Raw genomic sequence first — 15,973 nt, forward strand, 5'->3', positions numbered from 1 at the left:
TTTTTTTTGTTACGAAGTTAAGAAGAAAAAACAAAAAAATTACAATCTACAAAACCAAACTCCCGCAAGTCTGCTGCTAGAAGGCCGGATAAGTATGGAGGAGGAGAGATATGAATCATGAGATCTAAGAAGGAAGAAGCTTCAAGCTTTGCTAAAAAGTAAGCACAACTATTACCTTCACGAAGGGTGTGAACAAATAATGTGGTCCAATTAAGGTTGAGAAGATCATTGATGTCTTGAATTAAAGTGGCGTATTTGTGGTATTGAGGAGGTGACTTCTTGAGAATGTTAACATAGTGAAGAGAATTTGAATAACAAATAAGGATAATGATAAATACAGCGAATGCTGTTTTCACGAGATCTTCCCGATGGAGTTGGCAGCCTAACAGCCCTTGGATTGCACATTTATTTGATGAACTGCTTAATAAAAAAAAAATTAAAAACAGGTCTGCCGTGATCCCGTCGGGAAGCATTTCCTCGGGATATATAGCAGTTCCCAACAAATAATATATTGGAAGTTCATGCCTCTAGCCAACGAAAGCCCTTGATTAATACCATGAAGCTCAGCCATAAGGATGTTTGTAGCTCCTACACTGTAACCTGAGAAACCTAAAATCCATGTCCCGGAAGGATGGCTTAGTAAGCCTCCATAACCCGCTCTTATTAGGTTACCAAGACAGCTGACATCAACATTGATAATCGTAGGGATTTGATTGGATGAGTTCCACTGGATCCATCTATCCTGAATATTAGTGGTCGACACATTATGGAAGCAAGAAATCAATGCGGGAGTATGGAAGCAAGAAAGCTTTGTTGGTTTTTGGGCTTTGTTTTGTGCTCTTTCATTGGATCGGAGGTCGCGAGGTTTGTGATAGCTGCTTGATCTTTTGGTTAGGTGCTCTTCGAATTGTGGCTCGGCTTGGGAGTAGGGATCCGGGAGTTTTTGTTGAGGGTGTTCTCTGTGGGTGAGTAGTGACGGAGGGCGGTGGTGGATACTGTGTTTACAATGTTTGTTGTTTTTTTGGAGTTTGTTTTAGGTGGTGTTGTTTTTGGTGGGTTTATCTCCAGGGGTGTTTTGTAGGTGGTTATGGTGTTCCGTCTATATGCGGCACCATTTGTATCTTATCTGGTTCATTCCTTGCGTCTTGCGGGGATGACGTTTAATAATATTTGCCGATTCAAAAAAAAAAAAAAAAAAAGATACATTTGTTGCTTTCGTAGCATGAGAGTAAGTTTGGATTGGAAAATTTGAAAAGCAAGTAAAGTTCCTATTTAAGAAGTCAATATCTCTTTTGTTGGAATCCAAAATTTATTCAGTGAGATGGGTATATAAATTTATTTTTTTATGAAAAATGCTAACGAAAGCTTGAAGTACTTCAACATGTTAGTTTGGCATATCTCCATTCCGCTTAAGGTGAAAGTGTATGCTTGACAATTAATTAATTCAAAATAGGATTCCAACAAAAGAGGATTTATTCTACCGTGGAATCATTGGAAGAGAGGCTTAGAGGTGTCAATAGAGCCCCAAATTTCAAAGCCCACTTAAAAAAACCCCCACCAAGCCCACTAAATTAAAACCCCCTACTTAAAAAGAATTATTTGGGGCCAAGCCCACTAAAAAATCTATTTATTTGTGGGCCTAATAAAGCCCCATATTATAATTTTTTTCTTAACAGCTTACTACGATCTTATTTTAAAAAACAGCTTATTCAAAACAGCTTATTTATGCAAAACAGCTTATTACGATTTCATTTTAAAAAACAACTTATTCAAAACAACTTATTTATGCAAAACAACATATTTATGCAAAACAACTTATTCAAAACAGCTTATTTATGCAAAACAGCTTATTCGAAACAACTTATTTATACAAAATAGCTTATTTGTGCAAAACAACTTATTCAAAACAACTTAATTATACAAAACAGCTTATTTGTGCAAAACAGCTTATTCAAAACAGCTTATTTATACAAAACTGCTTATTACGAATTCATTTTAAAAAACAACTTATTCAAAACAGCTTATTTATGCAAAACATATTTATGCAAAACAACTTATTCAAAACAGCTTATTTATGCAAAACAGCTTATTCAAAACAACTTATTTATACAAAATAGCTTATTTGTGCAAAACAGCTTATTCAAAACAACTTATTTATACAAAACAGCTTATTTGTGCAAAACAGCTTATTCCAAACAACTTATTTATACAAAACAGCTTATTTGTGCAAAACATCTTATTCAAAACAGCTTATTTATACAAAACAGCATATTCCGATTTAATTTTAAAAAATAACTTATTCTAAACAACTTATTTATGCAAAACAACTTATTGAAAACAGCTTATTTATGCAAAACAACTTATTTATGCAAAAACAGCTTATTTGAAACAACTTATTTATACAAAATAGCTTATTTGTGCAAAACAGCTTATTCAAAATAACTTATTTATGCAAAACAACTTATTTGTGCAAAACAGCTTATTCAAAACAGATTATTTGTGCAAAACAGCTTATTCAAAACAACTTATTTATGCAAAACAGCTTATTCGAAACAACTTATTTATACAAAATAGCTTATTTGTGCAAAACAGCTTATTCAAAACAACTTATTTATACAAAACAGCTTATTCAAAACAACTTATTTATTCAAAATAAGTTGTTTTGAAGAAGCTGTTTTGCACAAATAAGCTATTTTGTATAAATAAGTTGTTTTGAATAATCTGTTTTGCACAAATAAGCTATTTTGTATAAATAAGTTGTTTCGAATAAGCTGTTTTTGCATAAATAAGTTGTTTTGCATAAATAAGCTGTTTTGAGTAAGTTGTTTTGCATAAATAAGCTGTTTTGAATAAGTTGTTTTTTAAAATGAAATCGGAATATGCTGTTTTGTATAAATAAGCTGTTTTGAAAAGCTGTTTTGCACAAATAAGCTGTTTTGTATAAATAAGTTGTTTTGAATAAGCTGTTTTGCACAAATAAGCTATTTTGTATAAATAAGCTGTTTTGCATAAATAAGCTGTTTTGCATAAATAAGCTGTTTTGAATAAGCTGTTTTGCACAAATAAGCTATTTTGCATAAATAAGTTGTTTTGAATAAGCTGTTTTGCACAAATAAGTTGTTTTGTATAAATAAGTTGTTTTGAATAAGCTGTTTTGCACTAATAAGCTATTTTGTATAAATAAGTTGTTTCGAATAAGCTGTTTTGCATAAATAAGCTGTTTTGCACAAATAAGCTGTTTTGCATAAATAAGTTGTTTTGAATAAGCTGTTTTTGCATAAATAAGTTGGTTTGCATAAATAAGCTGTTTTGAATAAGTTGTTTTTGAATAAATAAGCTGTTTTGAATAAGTTATTTTTTAAAATTATATCGGAATATGCTGTTTTGTATAAATAAGCTGTTTTGAATAAGCTGTTTTGCACAAATAAGCTTTTTTGTATAAATAAGTTGTTTTGAATAAGCTGTTTTGCACAAATAAGCTATTTTGTATAAATAAGTTGTTTCGAATAAGCTGATTTGCATAAATAAGTTGTTTTGTATAAATAAGTTGTTTTGCATAAATAAGTTGTTTTGAATAAGTTGTTTTTTAAAATGAAATCGTAATAAACTATTTTGTATAAATAAGTTGTTTTGAATAAAAAAAACTTTAAAAATAGTTTTTTTTTTAAAAAAAAAAACTTTAAAAGAAAATGTTTATAGAAATTCTGGGGCTTGGGGCCTTGAGGGCTTTTGATTTGTGGGCTTGCATGAATGTGGGCCTTTTAATCTTGTGGATTTTTAAGCCCCATTACTATGTGGGCTGGGGCCAAAACTTCAAGGCCCCATGATATTGACACCTCTAGAGAGGCTCAATTATGCAGTGACGGTTGCGGGTTTATTGAATCCATTGGGCATGCCATGCAGTAGAAAGTGGCGAGGGACGGCCTTGGTTCCTTTTAACGAAGGTAATCAACGTTTATAATAATTTGTTTTGCGTGTGTTTGGTTCATTTGAAAAGTGAGAAATCAAAATATTTTTCAAGGAATGGGGACATTCCGGTTGAAGTGATACTGACTTCTTGGAACATGTTACATTTAAATCAGTCAAGTTTTAACTACTCTATAACTTGGTGGTGTATGAAAGTGTGTTACTAGTGTTTGAATGGTGATATAGGTTTGAGTTCATGTCATCTATTGGTTTGGTTTGGTGATTGAACTTCTTGATTTCTACTCGCAAATTAAGGATTATTTTGTACCGACTTTTTCATGAGCACAAGGGAGTTGCAGCTTCAATCTGCATTTATATCGCCTTTAGAGAAGTTTGCGTCGAGCTTGTAAGAGTTGTGTCGTCGTTTGAATATCTTTTGAAGGAAGCTGTTATTTTAGTACAGTTTTTGTGCACTTGTGTAGATTTAGAGATGCATATTTGCAGCTGGAGGTGTTGGTTGTGGTATGATATAAACCTTGTTTTGTGTGTCAAAATTCTCTAGAGGTTTTCTTTGTATTTATGTGGCTTTGATTTAGGATTGCCAAACTTTTTGTTTTGGAAACTAGGTATCATCCGTGCACAGATGCGGATACAATCCATCGGGTCTTGTGGTATCTAAATGAATGGCTAACTTTTCCTATTAGTTTTAACGATGTTGCATGTTCATGCTGAATTCGAACATAAAACTTTAATTAAATTAGAAAAGACTCGTGTCATTTCATTTAAACGCTCTTGGATTGGATTGTGAAACTTTATTTGTATCCTAATCTTGTTCTGTTCCAAAATCTTGTGCATGAATGTGATTTTTAATTTAAGCACTCCAACTTTTGCTTTTCCAAAAAAAAAAAATATTCATGATTGAGTGTTGATTTTTGTCCTTTTTTATGTCAATCTCATTCTTATACACGAAGCAAGGAGTGGGGGGTTCTCTACATTTTTCAAAAGAAACTATGACTCCACATCCACTTAAAAAAGAAATAATACAAAAGTGATATTGGTGTGACCAATTTTTCATAAATGATAGATCAATTACACATACGACATAAGTACATTGTGTGAAAAAAGAATACCACATGAGTGCATACCAAAGGTGGTAACATTCCACGTAGGAATGACTTGTTTCTTTTGTTGATCAATTGTTGTACGTATCATCTCTATTTTGTCAATATAATAATGAAGTGTTCCAACACCAACATTATGATTTTGGATTTATAAGAGAGTATATCCAATTCACAAGTTTTTAAAATGTCTGCTTTTGTATATTTAAAACTATTGCTTTACTGTTATATATTCAAAATAATTATAATAAATCTCTTCATTTTTCTTTCAAAAAAAATTAGAAGATCTATGAATGTGATTTTTAATTTAAGCACTCCAACTGTTATATATTTCAATCATTTCAAGTGCTCTAATAGTCTTATTATAATTGTTCCTATTTTCTATGTTGTTCAGTCTCATATTAAATTGAACAAGAAAGGGTATAGTAGCAGCACTCAACAAAATTTATGCCTTGAAACATAACATCAATTGCATAACTCATTTGTGTGGCAGCAAAGTAAGGAAACACACCAACAAAACCTGATGTGAAATTCTTATGAGAAGAAAAAGAAAAAGAAAAAAGCACTCACTTGTAGTGCTTGTTTGCAACTAGATTCATCTAGTATTTATGAAATCTTAGTACACACATAACATAAAGAAACAAATACAAGTGAAAAAATGTAACCAAAATTTAACCAGTGTTCTGCATGCCAGCAGCAATACCCTTCATGGTAAGAATGAGTGTGTCTTCCAAACCAGGAGCATATTCACTTGTTGGATTCAATGTTACAAGTTCATCAGCTGGTTTACTTGTTTCAGCAGACTCTTTTGATATTGGGGGGCGCACCTCCACCTTATAGTTTGGATCGCGGATCCGTTTCAATGTGTAGGCTTGGAAAACATTAAGGGTTGTAATGTAGGAATCACGGAGTCTGAGTCTTTGCTTCAAGTAGGGGTCACCCTCAAGAACTTCCTTGTGTGCAGCCACCTGAAGATTACAAAATCAGTCTAGTTCTTAGATGATGAAAGCGCAATATCTAACAAAGACTTGGACTCTATTTGGATAAACAACTTAATTAAGTGCTTATAACATAAACAGTTATCATATACTAAATGCTTATATATAAGATATTTCTATAATAAAGATAAAATAAAGTCAAAAGTGTTTTCATAGGTTATTCTGGAGAGCTTACAGAAATAAGCTGAAAATAGCTTACAGGCATGCCATAAGTTATTTCCATCAGAACTTTCAAACAGTCTAAAGATTATGCCAGTAGATTAGTTCAAATAAGTAAATCCAAATATGCCCTTGACTGTTAAAAATTGTTCCAAAACTACAACGATCGATATGATATATTTACATAGTAAAAGGATCATTACCTGAAGTAGGAGTTTCTTAGTTTCTTCATATTTGCTTCTCAACTGTTCCCCAAATGGCCACAGATCCTTTGAAACTAGGAGCCTATCATTCAGTGCTGCAATACCAGGGTCTCCCTTGGCAAACACCATTTCAACTAAATCAATGGTAACCCTAAAGAAAGGCCATTGATTGTACATCTCTTGCAGCATATGGAGATTCTTAACATCCTTCTGAACAACTTGTCTGAAGGCTGCTCCAAAGCCTAGCCATACTGGAAGATGAAACCTTGTCTGTGTCCAGGCAAAGATCCATGGAATCGCACGCAGTGTTTCAATGCCTCCACTAGGCCTTCTCTTTGCCGGTCGACTTCCAATGTTCATCCTACCATACTCCATCTCTGGTGTAGCCTACATGACACATAAAGTTGACAAATATTGTTATAACCTAAAATGTTAAATATGTTTGTAGTCCTGGCAAAATGACAAACTTTAGACCCTATATAAATTTTAATTTTAACCATTTTATAGGGTCAAAAAACATATTTGACCCAAATTTGAATGTCATTTTACTTAACAAGGAAGTAAAAGTTAATGATTTTGTGATGTCTTACCAGACGGAAGTACTCAACAAAACGTGGTTCCTTGAACACAATTGAACGGTATTCCTCAGTAGCAATGACAGCCATCTGATCCATCAAGGCGCGCCATTCCGGTTTTGGAGAGCTTGGGGGACGCATTCCGTGTTCTAGAGTAGCAGCAGTGAAACGTTGCAGTGTCCTAAAGCACAAGTGTTCCTCACCGAACGACTGTTCAATAACTTCACCTTGAACTGTCACACGAAGAGATCCGTGAATTGTTTCCGGTGGTTGAGACAAGATAGCAAGATGAGTAGGTCCACCTCCTCTTCCAACAGTTCCACCACGACCGTGGAACATGGTTAGCTTAACACCAAATTTCTGCGCAACTTTGATGAGGTCCTCCTGAGCTTTATATAGTTGCCATGCCGCAGAAAACCTTCCAGCATCTTTTCCAGAATCAGAATATCCAATCATAACTTCTTGCTTCCCATCGATCCGGTTTATGTACCAGTCTATGGAGAACAACCGAGCCAATGCAGCAGGAGCAGACTCAAGATCATCAAGCTTCTCAAACAATGGAACGACTCTTAACGGATTCCTGACTTTGCATTCGCGTTGAAGAAGTTCAACTGCCAGCACATCAGACGGTGCAGTTGCCATCGAAATGATGTAGGCTCCAAAGTTGTCAGATGGAAGTTCTGCTATGACACGGAATGTGTCTAAAACATCTCTAATTTCATCGGTTTGGGGTAGGTCAGGTCCAAAAAGTGGCCTTTTGCCAATCAACTCAGACAAAAGCCATTCCTGTCTTTTTTCTTCAGACCATTCTTGGTAGGATCCAATTTCCAAATGTTTGGTAATGGCATCCATCACGTCAGTGTGACGATCAGACTCTTGCCTTATGTCAAGCCTTACAAGTGACAGTCCAAAAGTGGAAACTTGCCTCAAGAAATCAAGAAGGCTTCCATCAGCAATTGCACGATCACCACAAGCACAGAGTGATCTGTAGCATAGTTCAAGAGGTTCCAGAAACTACACAAATTAACTCTAGTTAGTATCTTTCGAACAAAGATAAATTCAATCAATCAAAAAAATAGCATTGTCAGTACATAACTAAATGTTTTTATTCCATAAAAAGTCCTGTATATAGTAAAACAGAGAAATATATACCTCATCAACATTGGTGAATGTGGCTTCTTCAGGAATTTCACAATAGCCATGAGCTAGGAGATAACGAGAACGCTCACGAGTGCGATAGAGCTTGTCCCTTACCTCCCCGAGTACAACACGGTATGGTTCATTCAAAGGAATTTTTTTCCAAAACTCTGCATCATGGAAGAAAAATAAAGATTATCACAAAAATGAACTAATCAACATATCAACACAAATATACATAACTAGCATTAAAGATTGTCACCCTTTCAAAAAAAAAAACATTTAAGATTATCACCTATATAGTGTTTTGCAACTTCATCTTTCTTGGAATTCCTGTGAAGTTCTTCTGCGCGAACACGTAGCTCATCATTGCAACGCCACATAGAAAGCTAAAGAAACAAGAGAAGAAATCAGTAAAACAGTAGTAAAATACTGATCCGATCAAAATGTTAGTTACAAAAGGAGAAAAAGGGAGATATGTGAATTACTTCAAACATAAGATCTTCTATCTGTGAATAATACAAATTAGCAGCCATCATTCTGGCTAGTAAGCAAACATCCCTTGTCACTTCAGGAGTCACTCTTGGATTACCTGCATCATATATTATCTCATTTTTTAAATCACATTGGATTTTGCGTATGTACATACATATGCATACATATATGGATATAACAGAAAAAAATTATACCATCACGATCACCACCCATCCAAGATGAAAATTGAATTAGAGGAGCATTATAGGGAACACGTTCGTTAATCCCTATGTTCTTCAATGCTGTATCAACACGGCGAAGAAATTTAGGGACACCCTTCCAAATTGTTTCATGGAAGTAACTCATCCCGGCCCTCATCTCATCTTGTGGAGTTGGTGGAGTCCTCTTGATTTCATCGGTACGGAATGCAGCTTGAATCTACAAAATAACAAAAAGTAACACAAGAAAATCATTTCAATTTAGCGAAAAATCATAATAATGTAACATCATTTCAATATGGCGAAAAATCAAACAGAATCGAAAAAGGCTTTGATGATCACCTCCCTCTGGAGAGCTTCATCAAGCTCCTGCTTATCATCAGGAGTGATGTCTTTAGCATACAATTGAGATAAACAGTTCCTTACCCTGTGAAAAGAACAGAAAAAGTTCAATTTTCTTATACATTCTGTTCAATACTTTATTTTAAAAGAAAAATACTACATTATGAAACAAACCTTCCATGCTTTTGAAGCAAAGATCGACGAACCGACTGAGTAGGATGAGCAGTAAGAACAAGATCAACAGTCTGGTTCTTCAATGCATCAAAAACTTCCTGAGGAGATTTCTTCATGTCAAACACAAGTTTCTTGAGAGTTTCCTCAATGTCAGATTCAGTGGTTGCATTGCTCTCATCCCTAAAATCACCTTTCTTCAACTTGTTCCTTCGGCGGTGCGCAATTTGAACCTCTTCAGCTAAGTTGGCCAAGTTAAGCATGTGTGAAAAGGACTTGGCAACAACAATTGAGTCACCTGCATCGAAACTTGTGATCAAATTTCCAAGCTCTTCAAGTTTCTTAGGATCATGCTTTCTTTCATATTCAGCAGAAAGTTCATACACTTCTTGAACCTGCACAACAGCATTTTAGCCTTTCAATCATACCGTGAAGAAAACAAATTCCGTCTCATTATGTCAAAGCATCAAACCCAGTGTTGTCAATTGTGAATAACAGAAAATAATTGTTGGTTCAAATTTTACAGAACTATAGTGCTGCTATAGCTGTCATTTGACAACTCTTTGTACTAAATCGTGTATCACAGAACAACAGTTTGTCGAACTTATAGCCGCTATTTGATAACACAGATCAAAGCAAATTATAAAAGCATCTGAACAGAAAATCGGATTATTTCACTAAATCTACAGTCACTAAGGCCTAATAGTTCATGTTTCATATCTTTACAGATAACCTAATTAAACGTATATTCGAAATATTTAAAAATTAAAATAAAGATAAAATACTAAACATTGGATCAATCAGAATTTTCCCTCTATAAAGGTTTTTTTTCTGTTACAAGTCAAACATATCAAAAAGTCATGTTTCCTTAAAACATTACAAATCAATAGACTTGACCTAATATCCAAAATCTGTCAAAAGAATCAAATTTCCAATCTTTTTTTCTCACCAACCAAACATATTATTGACTTTTAGAACCAAACAGTGAATAATCAAAATCAAATCTCAGAAAAATTTCCAAATAATTCAAATTAAAGAACAAAAAAAAAAAAAAAACTTACAGAATCCTTCAGATCCTCTCCATGTAAATCTTGAAGAATATCAAGAAACCGATCCAACAACAAAGCATCATACTCAATAAGTTTATCATCTTCACTCACTTTTGCAGGAACCAATTGCCTAAGCTGTGCATCAATTGATGCCATTTTTTCCATCTTGTTTGCCATTGTAGCAATTCACTCTCTCACCTATAAAAACACAAAATTCAATAACCCTTCATGAAAACATGACACAAAAAACTCATCAAAAATTATAAATTAAACAATGGAAAAAAAAAAACCATGAACACAAAACAAAATCAAGGGGCGAATCAAAACAACAACATCCATAAATTCTAATCAAATCCCGAAAATTATGAAAGAGATTGACATATTGAATATCATCAATGGATGACACGTGTACATAAACATACTAGGACTAGTGTTACATGTACAACATATATTTTCATAAAAATAAAAATAAAAAAAGTACAATAACATAGGATTTATATTATCCTAGGAAAACATGTTATGTTATGAAACATGTAACATAAAAAAAAACATAGGATTTTTTGTTGCATGACAGAGGAATGATGATAAAAAGTTAGTACCCGTGTTGTGTGCCAGACAGTTGGATACGAAGAAGAAGATGATGACAAGGAATGGAAAAATGGATCAGAAGGACAGTGTTTGTGATCTCAAGTAGTGAAGTGGGGGGTCTTTTTATAGAAAATTAGAGACATTTGTTACGTACATAAAGTTTTAAACTAATAAAAAATTGTTATTCTATTTTTGTAGCATATATTGGAATATGCTTTTCATTTTCAATATTCCTTGTATAGTTATGGGACAGACTTAGAAGAAGGTTCAATTTATTTATTATTTATTTTTTGGTCCTAGTTCATTTAATCTTTATGTAAAAATGTCACATTTGATTATTTCATTTAAATTAAGGAAAAAATTTAAATAGAAAAGGGAATTCCCTTAAAATAAAAATAAAAAAGTTAATTTTGTCAAAAAATAAAATAAAAAAGTTAATATAATTTTATTGAATTGGTATTATCAAATTTATTATTATTTTTTAAGAGAATTCATTTCCTATTATTGTGAATGTAAAAAGAAATCGATTTTTGATTGATTAACTCAATGGTATAATTAAAAAAATAAAATATAACGAACACTTATTTTTGGAGATCTTTTCTGCAATAATGACCCTCATAACGAAATAGAGTATATTCCCTCTATTTTTTTTTATTTTCTTTTTTACTTTTACTCCCTCCCTTCTAAGTTATAAACCCCTTTGAAGAATCTTTTTATCCCTAAATATAAGCTTCATGTAATTTGTTAGACGCAATTATTATTCTTTTCCAAACAAACATCTTATTAATGGTACTAATTTTTTTTTTTTTGAAAGATGGTACTAATTTATCTTAAAAATTAAAAAATAAAAAGTATAATTTTGAAATATCAACATGATGATCGTGGGAGGTTAGTGAAAGCCAGAACCAGTTGGTCATTGCCGCTCTTAGATGTGTCTGAGGGAGAAGCTATTGGTCTTTTATATGCTATCAGATGGGCAAAAGAGCATAATTTCAATAATGTTATTTTCGAGCTCGATTCTAAGAGGGTAGTAGATAGCTTCCATAGTACTAGAAATAATGTATTTGATTTAGGAGCTATTACCAGTGAATGTAGGAATACATTCTCATTCTTTTTCACAAACTCAAGAGTAGAGTTTATTAGGAGACAAGCAAATGAGATGCTCATAGACTTGCTAGGGCAGCCACATTTTATGCTAGTATCCACTATTTCACGTATTACATGATTGTATTCAAGATGCTCTTATTAATGAAATGAGATATTTTCTGTCAAAAAAACATTTACAAAATAGACACGTTAAATTTATTAAGCACTCATCGGAATGAAAAAAGTCAAATGTGCTTATAAGATTGAAAAAAGTCAACATGTCCATACTAGTAATAATAGATGCTAGGGAGTAAATTTTCAACAAATTTCAAATAAGATTGATTATTTTCGAGGGAACCTATTGAAAAGGGGAAAAATAGTATCGAAATTGTGTGTTCATTATCGAAAATTGTATAAATGCACCTGTTTAAAGTCATTAAAACACATTTAAAATTGGTTTCTCCTTTACCTGGACCCTTTGTTGACAACTGAAACTGATTGTCAAATGATATAAATGTGTTAATAAAATTTGGTTCCCTTATATGATTAATGCATTATCGATGGGTTTGTTACAAGTTTTCTTTCTAATTATTTGGATTTATATACCGTTTAACTAATCTATTTCCCCTAAAAAAACTAATCAAGGCTATTTTGAAATAAAAATTCGCTCATAGTACCAACATCAATGCTATTTATCGTGAGGCTTTTCATTGCGAATTGCATCATGAACTATTGTCGACCAATACACTCTTTCTTTGGCCGTCGGTATTGAAATTGTGGTCAAACTTTCAACTATGTAGTGTTAGAAAGTCTTCACGAACATGGTGGTAAAGTTTGGTTTTTCAATTTGTAAGATCCAACTCAACTTCTAATATCGATTGTATTAGGTCAAACACCTTCGTTGGAGGTCGAACAAGCAGGACCTCACAATTGTGAGTTTTGGGAGATGCTTCTCAATTCGTTTATAAACCAAAAAACAATTAGCTCCTTCCGTAAAAGAGAAAAAGTACCAACTCCTCCAATTTGGACTAGTTTTAATGTTATGCACACGTGTTTTAATGCAACTTGTTGAAATCTTTGATCCTTTTTACACATATATGAATACCAAATTGAGTTTGAAAGATGGAAGAAAAAGATCTTTGAAGCAATTGAAAAATAGAACAAAATGAACCCAAAATTATATATATCCATCATGGCATCACTTTTCATTTCCACCACAAATTGAGTTTCTTTACTTTTGCAAAAGACAAATATTCATTCAACACTGATGTCGGGATTGTGTTGTTTTTGGAGGCTATAAGTTTGATTAACATTCTTTTTTGACGTTGATATTCACGGGTATGTATATAGACAAAATAACAGAATGGTATCAACTTAACTTAAGCTTATCTTATCTTAATAAGCTTGATATCCGTCCGTCCTAAAAAGGATTGACTAATTCAATGAGTTCAATCCTACCGTCCATTTATGAGGGATTATTTAAAGTCAAAGCGAAGTTTTGTATGGACTATTCCATTGAAATTGATATCGGAGTAAATCGAATGAGATTTAAAAAGAATCACACTTTAAAGTCTTATTGTCTAGCTACAACATCATTAACCAACAAATATATTTATCTGAATGGTATGAGACTTAAACTTCTTAAACAATAGATAAATCTCTAACTTTTGTTTACGGAACATATTTGATTGATAGGAAAATAATTGTGTGCATAACAGGTTCCCTAACGAAAATCAATCACGGTTAATACTCATGCCTATAACATGTTAAAAAGAAAACTACAACATCATCGTATACCAAGTATTTGTTTGATTCCGCCGTAAAGAGGCATCAAACATGTGTTTTTTCCATAAGTTAGTAGTGTTAGCTTCTTGTTTTCACATCGAAAATCAATATAGACATACGATTGTGGTGACAAACACACAATCAAACACAATACAACTTGTACTCTCCGTCTACGAATGTGTAGGGATATATTATCAGTCCCGAGCTCGACAGCTAAGAATTAATAGTTTTTCGTTATTTTTCTTTTATATTTTTTTTAAGCAAAAGAAAATATAATAAATAAAAAGAAAGAGATACAAAGACTGGGGTACATAAAACCTGACCCAAGAAAACCCAACCGGGAATAGATAAACCAGCTTAAGTGGATCTACTCTTTTATATTAAATTTTTGTTGGAATAAATGAAAATCTATACATGTTTAGGCATTTTAAGTGGAAGGAGTAGGTACATTTTTATTTTCATATTTGTTTGGATTACTTCCTTATCTCTATGCAAGATAAAACAGTTTTATTTTATTTCTAGTGTTCGTTTTTAAATTATAAAATAAAAGCATTTGTCATTTTGTATTATTAAATTTTCAAACTGAATTTTGTATTATTAATTGTATTATTAAATTTTCAAACTGAATTTTGTATTATTAATTATTGAGCAAAAGATTCTTCAAAAAATTATTGAATAAAAATAAAGACATTATTCGTAAATGGTTTATTTATAATATTATTGTCATTGTCGTGATGGTCCATTTCTCCGTTTCTCTTAATTAAACATTTTGACAAAAGAAAAAAAGTAAATCAGAGGAACTAAGCACACAGTTTTTCAACTTCAAATATTATTTATATAAGCTTGTACCAAAAAAATATTAATTTTATAAGGTAATAGACTCCATTGATTGGTTTGAATTTTGATGGTGCATCATGACTCAACATGAGTTAACCATATTGCAACTTTATAATTATATTTTAATTAGTATGATTACGTTGGAACTACTAAGAAACTAACTACGAGTCACTAAGCATGCGATGGTACAGAAAAAACTATGATTAAATAATGGCTGGCATGATAATAATCGTTCGTACATGCTTCTACAAAGACAATCCCATGTGGTTTTTGTTTTAAAAATGTTACTATATTTTTCTAATTTGAAATCCAAAATTTTCCCCAGAACGAGGCAGCTTGTGTATTACACCGACTTTGTTGTGGGCTTTGTTTTTAAATTGAAAAGAACTTTGGATCCGGAGCAGGTGAGTGTCGATAATCGTGTATATCCACAAACACTTCAATGTTCAAGTCAGTTTAGGGTTAAGTTTGTAGTGTTCGTGGAAAATGAAAGTGTATTCCGTTCGAAATGAAATATAAACAAAAGTCGTAGTTGAAAAGTCATTGAATGTGGTTAAAAAATTAATTTATATACATCGACTTTTCAACCATTATTTTTGCTTCCTTAAAAGATCCTATTATTTTTACTTATATTTCATTTTGGATTGAGTACCAAATTTTTTTTTATTCCCGAGGTATGTTTACCGGCTTGGCAAAGTTTACAATAAATTAAGGTCATTTGGTCGATAACAACGTGATATTGAGTTTAATACGATAAGTTGACTATTGTTAATCTACATTGATGTCTTTGATTCTATGGGGTTATCAGTCGCATTGTGATTATGGGACTATGATTCAAATAATATTGCACCAATGATTTTAGGCACAATCTAAAATAGTTTCCTCAAATTGATGGCTTCCGGCAGGGTTGGTCCAATTAAAAGGTCACCAATGTGACACTTATGGCTGAAGAGGGTGAAGAGCGATCGTTGGTACATAAGGCATATTTAAAGAGTGGCTCCCGACATGTTTATAGGAAAAGGGATACATGAAATGAATCATATTTACATCAAATGAAAGAGATCTTGAGATTGTGCATGTGTGAGACTATATGATTGAATGATTACTTATAAGATTTGATTTGTACCACCATACCAATAAGATGCATTTTCTTTTATGTACTCCATAACATAAGAACTATTTAGTTAAGTGTGCTTGACTTGTGATTGTTGTCGTATGCGGTCAAAATTAACTAAAATTCTGAAAGTGTAATACAAGGTAAGTAACCTTTGGTCATCTTATAAGGAACTCTGATTTATCAATAATCAACTTTAGAACGGTTTAACAC

The 15,973-nt window shown here is 32.6% G+C and overlaps 1 protein-coding gene across 2 annotated transcripts; it reads right to left on the reverse strand.

Moving 5' to 3' along the window:
• Window positions 1–5,468: 5,468 nt before the first annotated feature.
• Window positions 5,469–11,032, reverse strand: LOC146949563 (phosphoenolpyruvate carboxylase). Of its 2 annotated transcripts, XM_085745542.1 has the most exons (11): window positions 10,950–11,032; window positions 10,363–10,547; window positions 9,305–9,696; window positions 9,131–9,215; window positions 8,786–9,008; window positions 8,585–8,688; window positions 8,392–8,485; window positions 8,112–8,266; window positions 6,975–7,973; window positions 6,385–6,771; window positions 5,469–5,992 (listed from the first exon to the last, which is right to left on the reverse strand). In XM_085745542.1, the coding sequence occupies exons 2-11, from the start codon at window positions 10,525–10,527 to the stop codon at window positions 5,696–5,698; spliced, it is 2,901 nt and encodes a 966-aa protein (XP_085601668.1). In that variant the 5' UTR covers window positions 10,528–10,547; window positions 10,950–11,032; the 3' UTR covers window positions 5,469–5,695. The 2 variants fall into 2 exon arrangements, with proteins under 2 accessions (XP_085601668.1, XP_085601669.1); XM_085745543.1 differs by lacking the exon at window positions 10,950–11,032 and having other exon boundaries at window positions 10,363–10,689.
• Window positions 11,033–15,973: the final 4,941 nt, after the last annotated feature.

This window comes from Medicago sativa, chromosome 2 (assembly GCF_051527215.1).
Source record: "Medicago sativa cultivar Bolivia chromosome 2, Bolivia_mono, whole genome shotgun sequence".
NCBI classification, from domain to species: domain Eukaryota; kingdom Viridiplantae; phylum Streptophyta; class Magnoliopsida; order Fabales; family Fabaceae; genus Medicago; species Medicago sativa.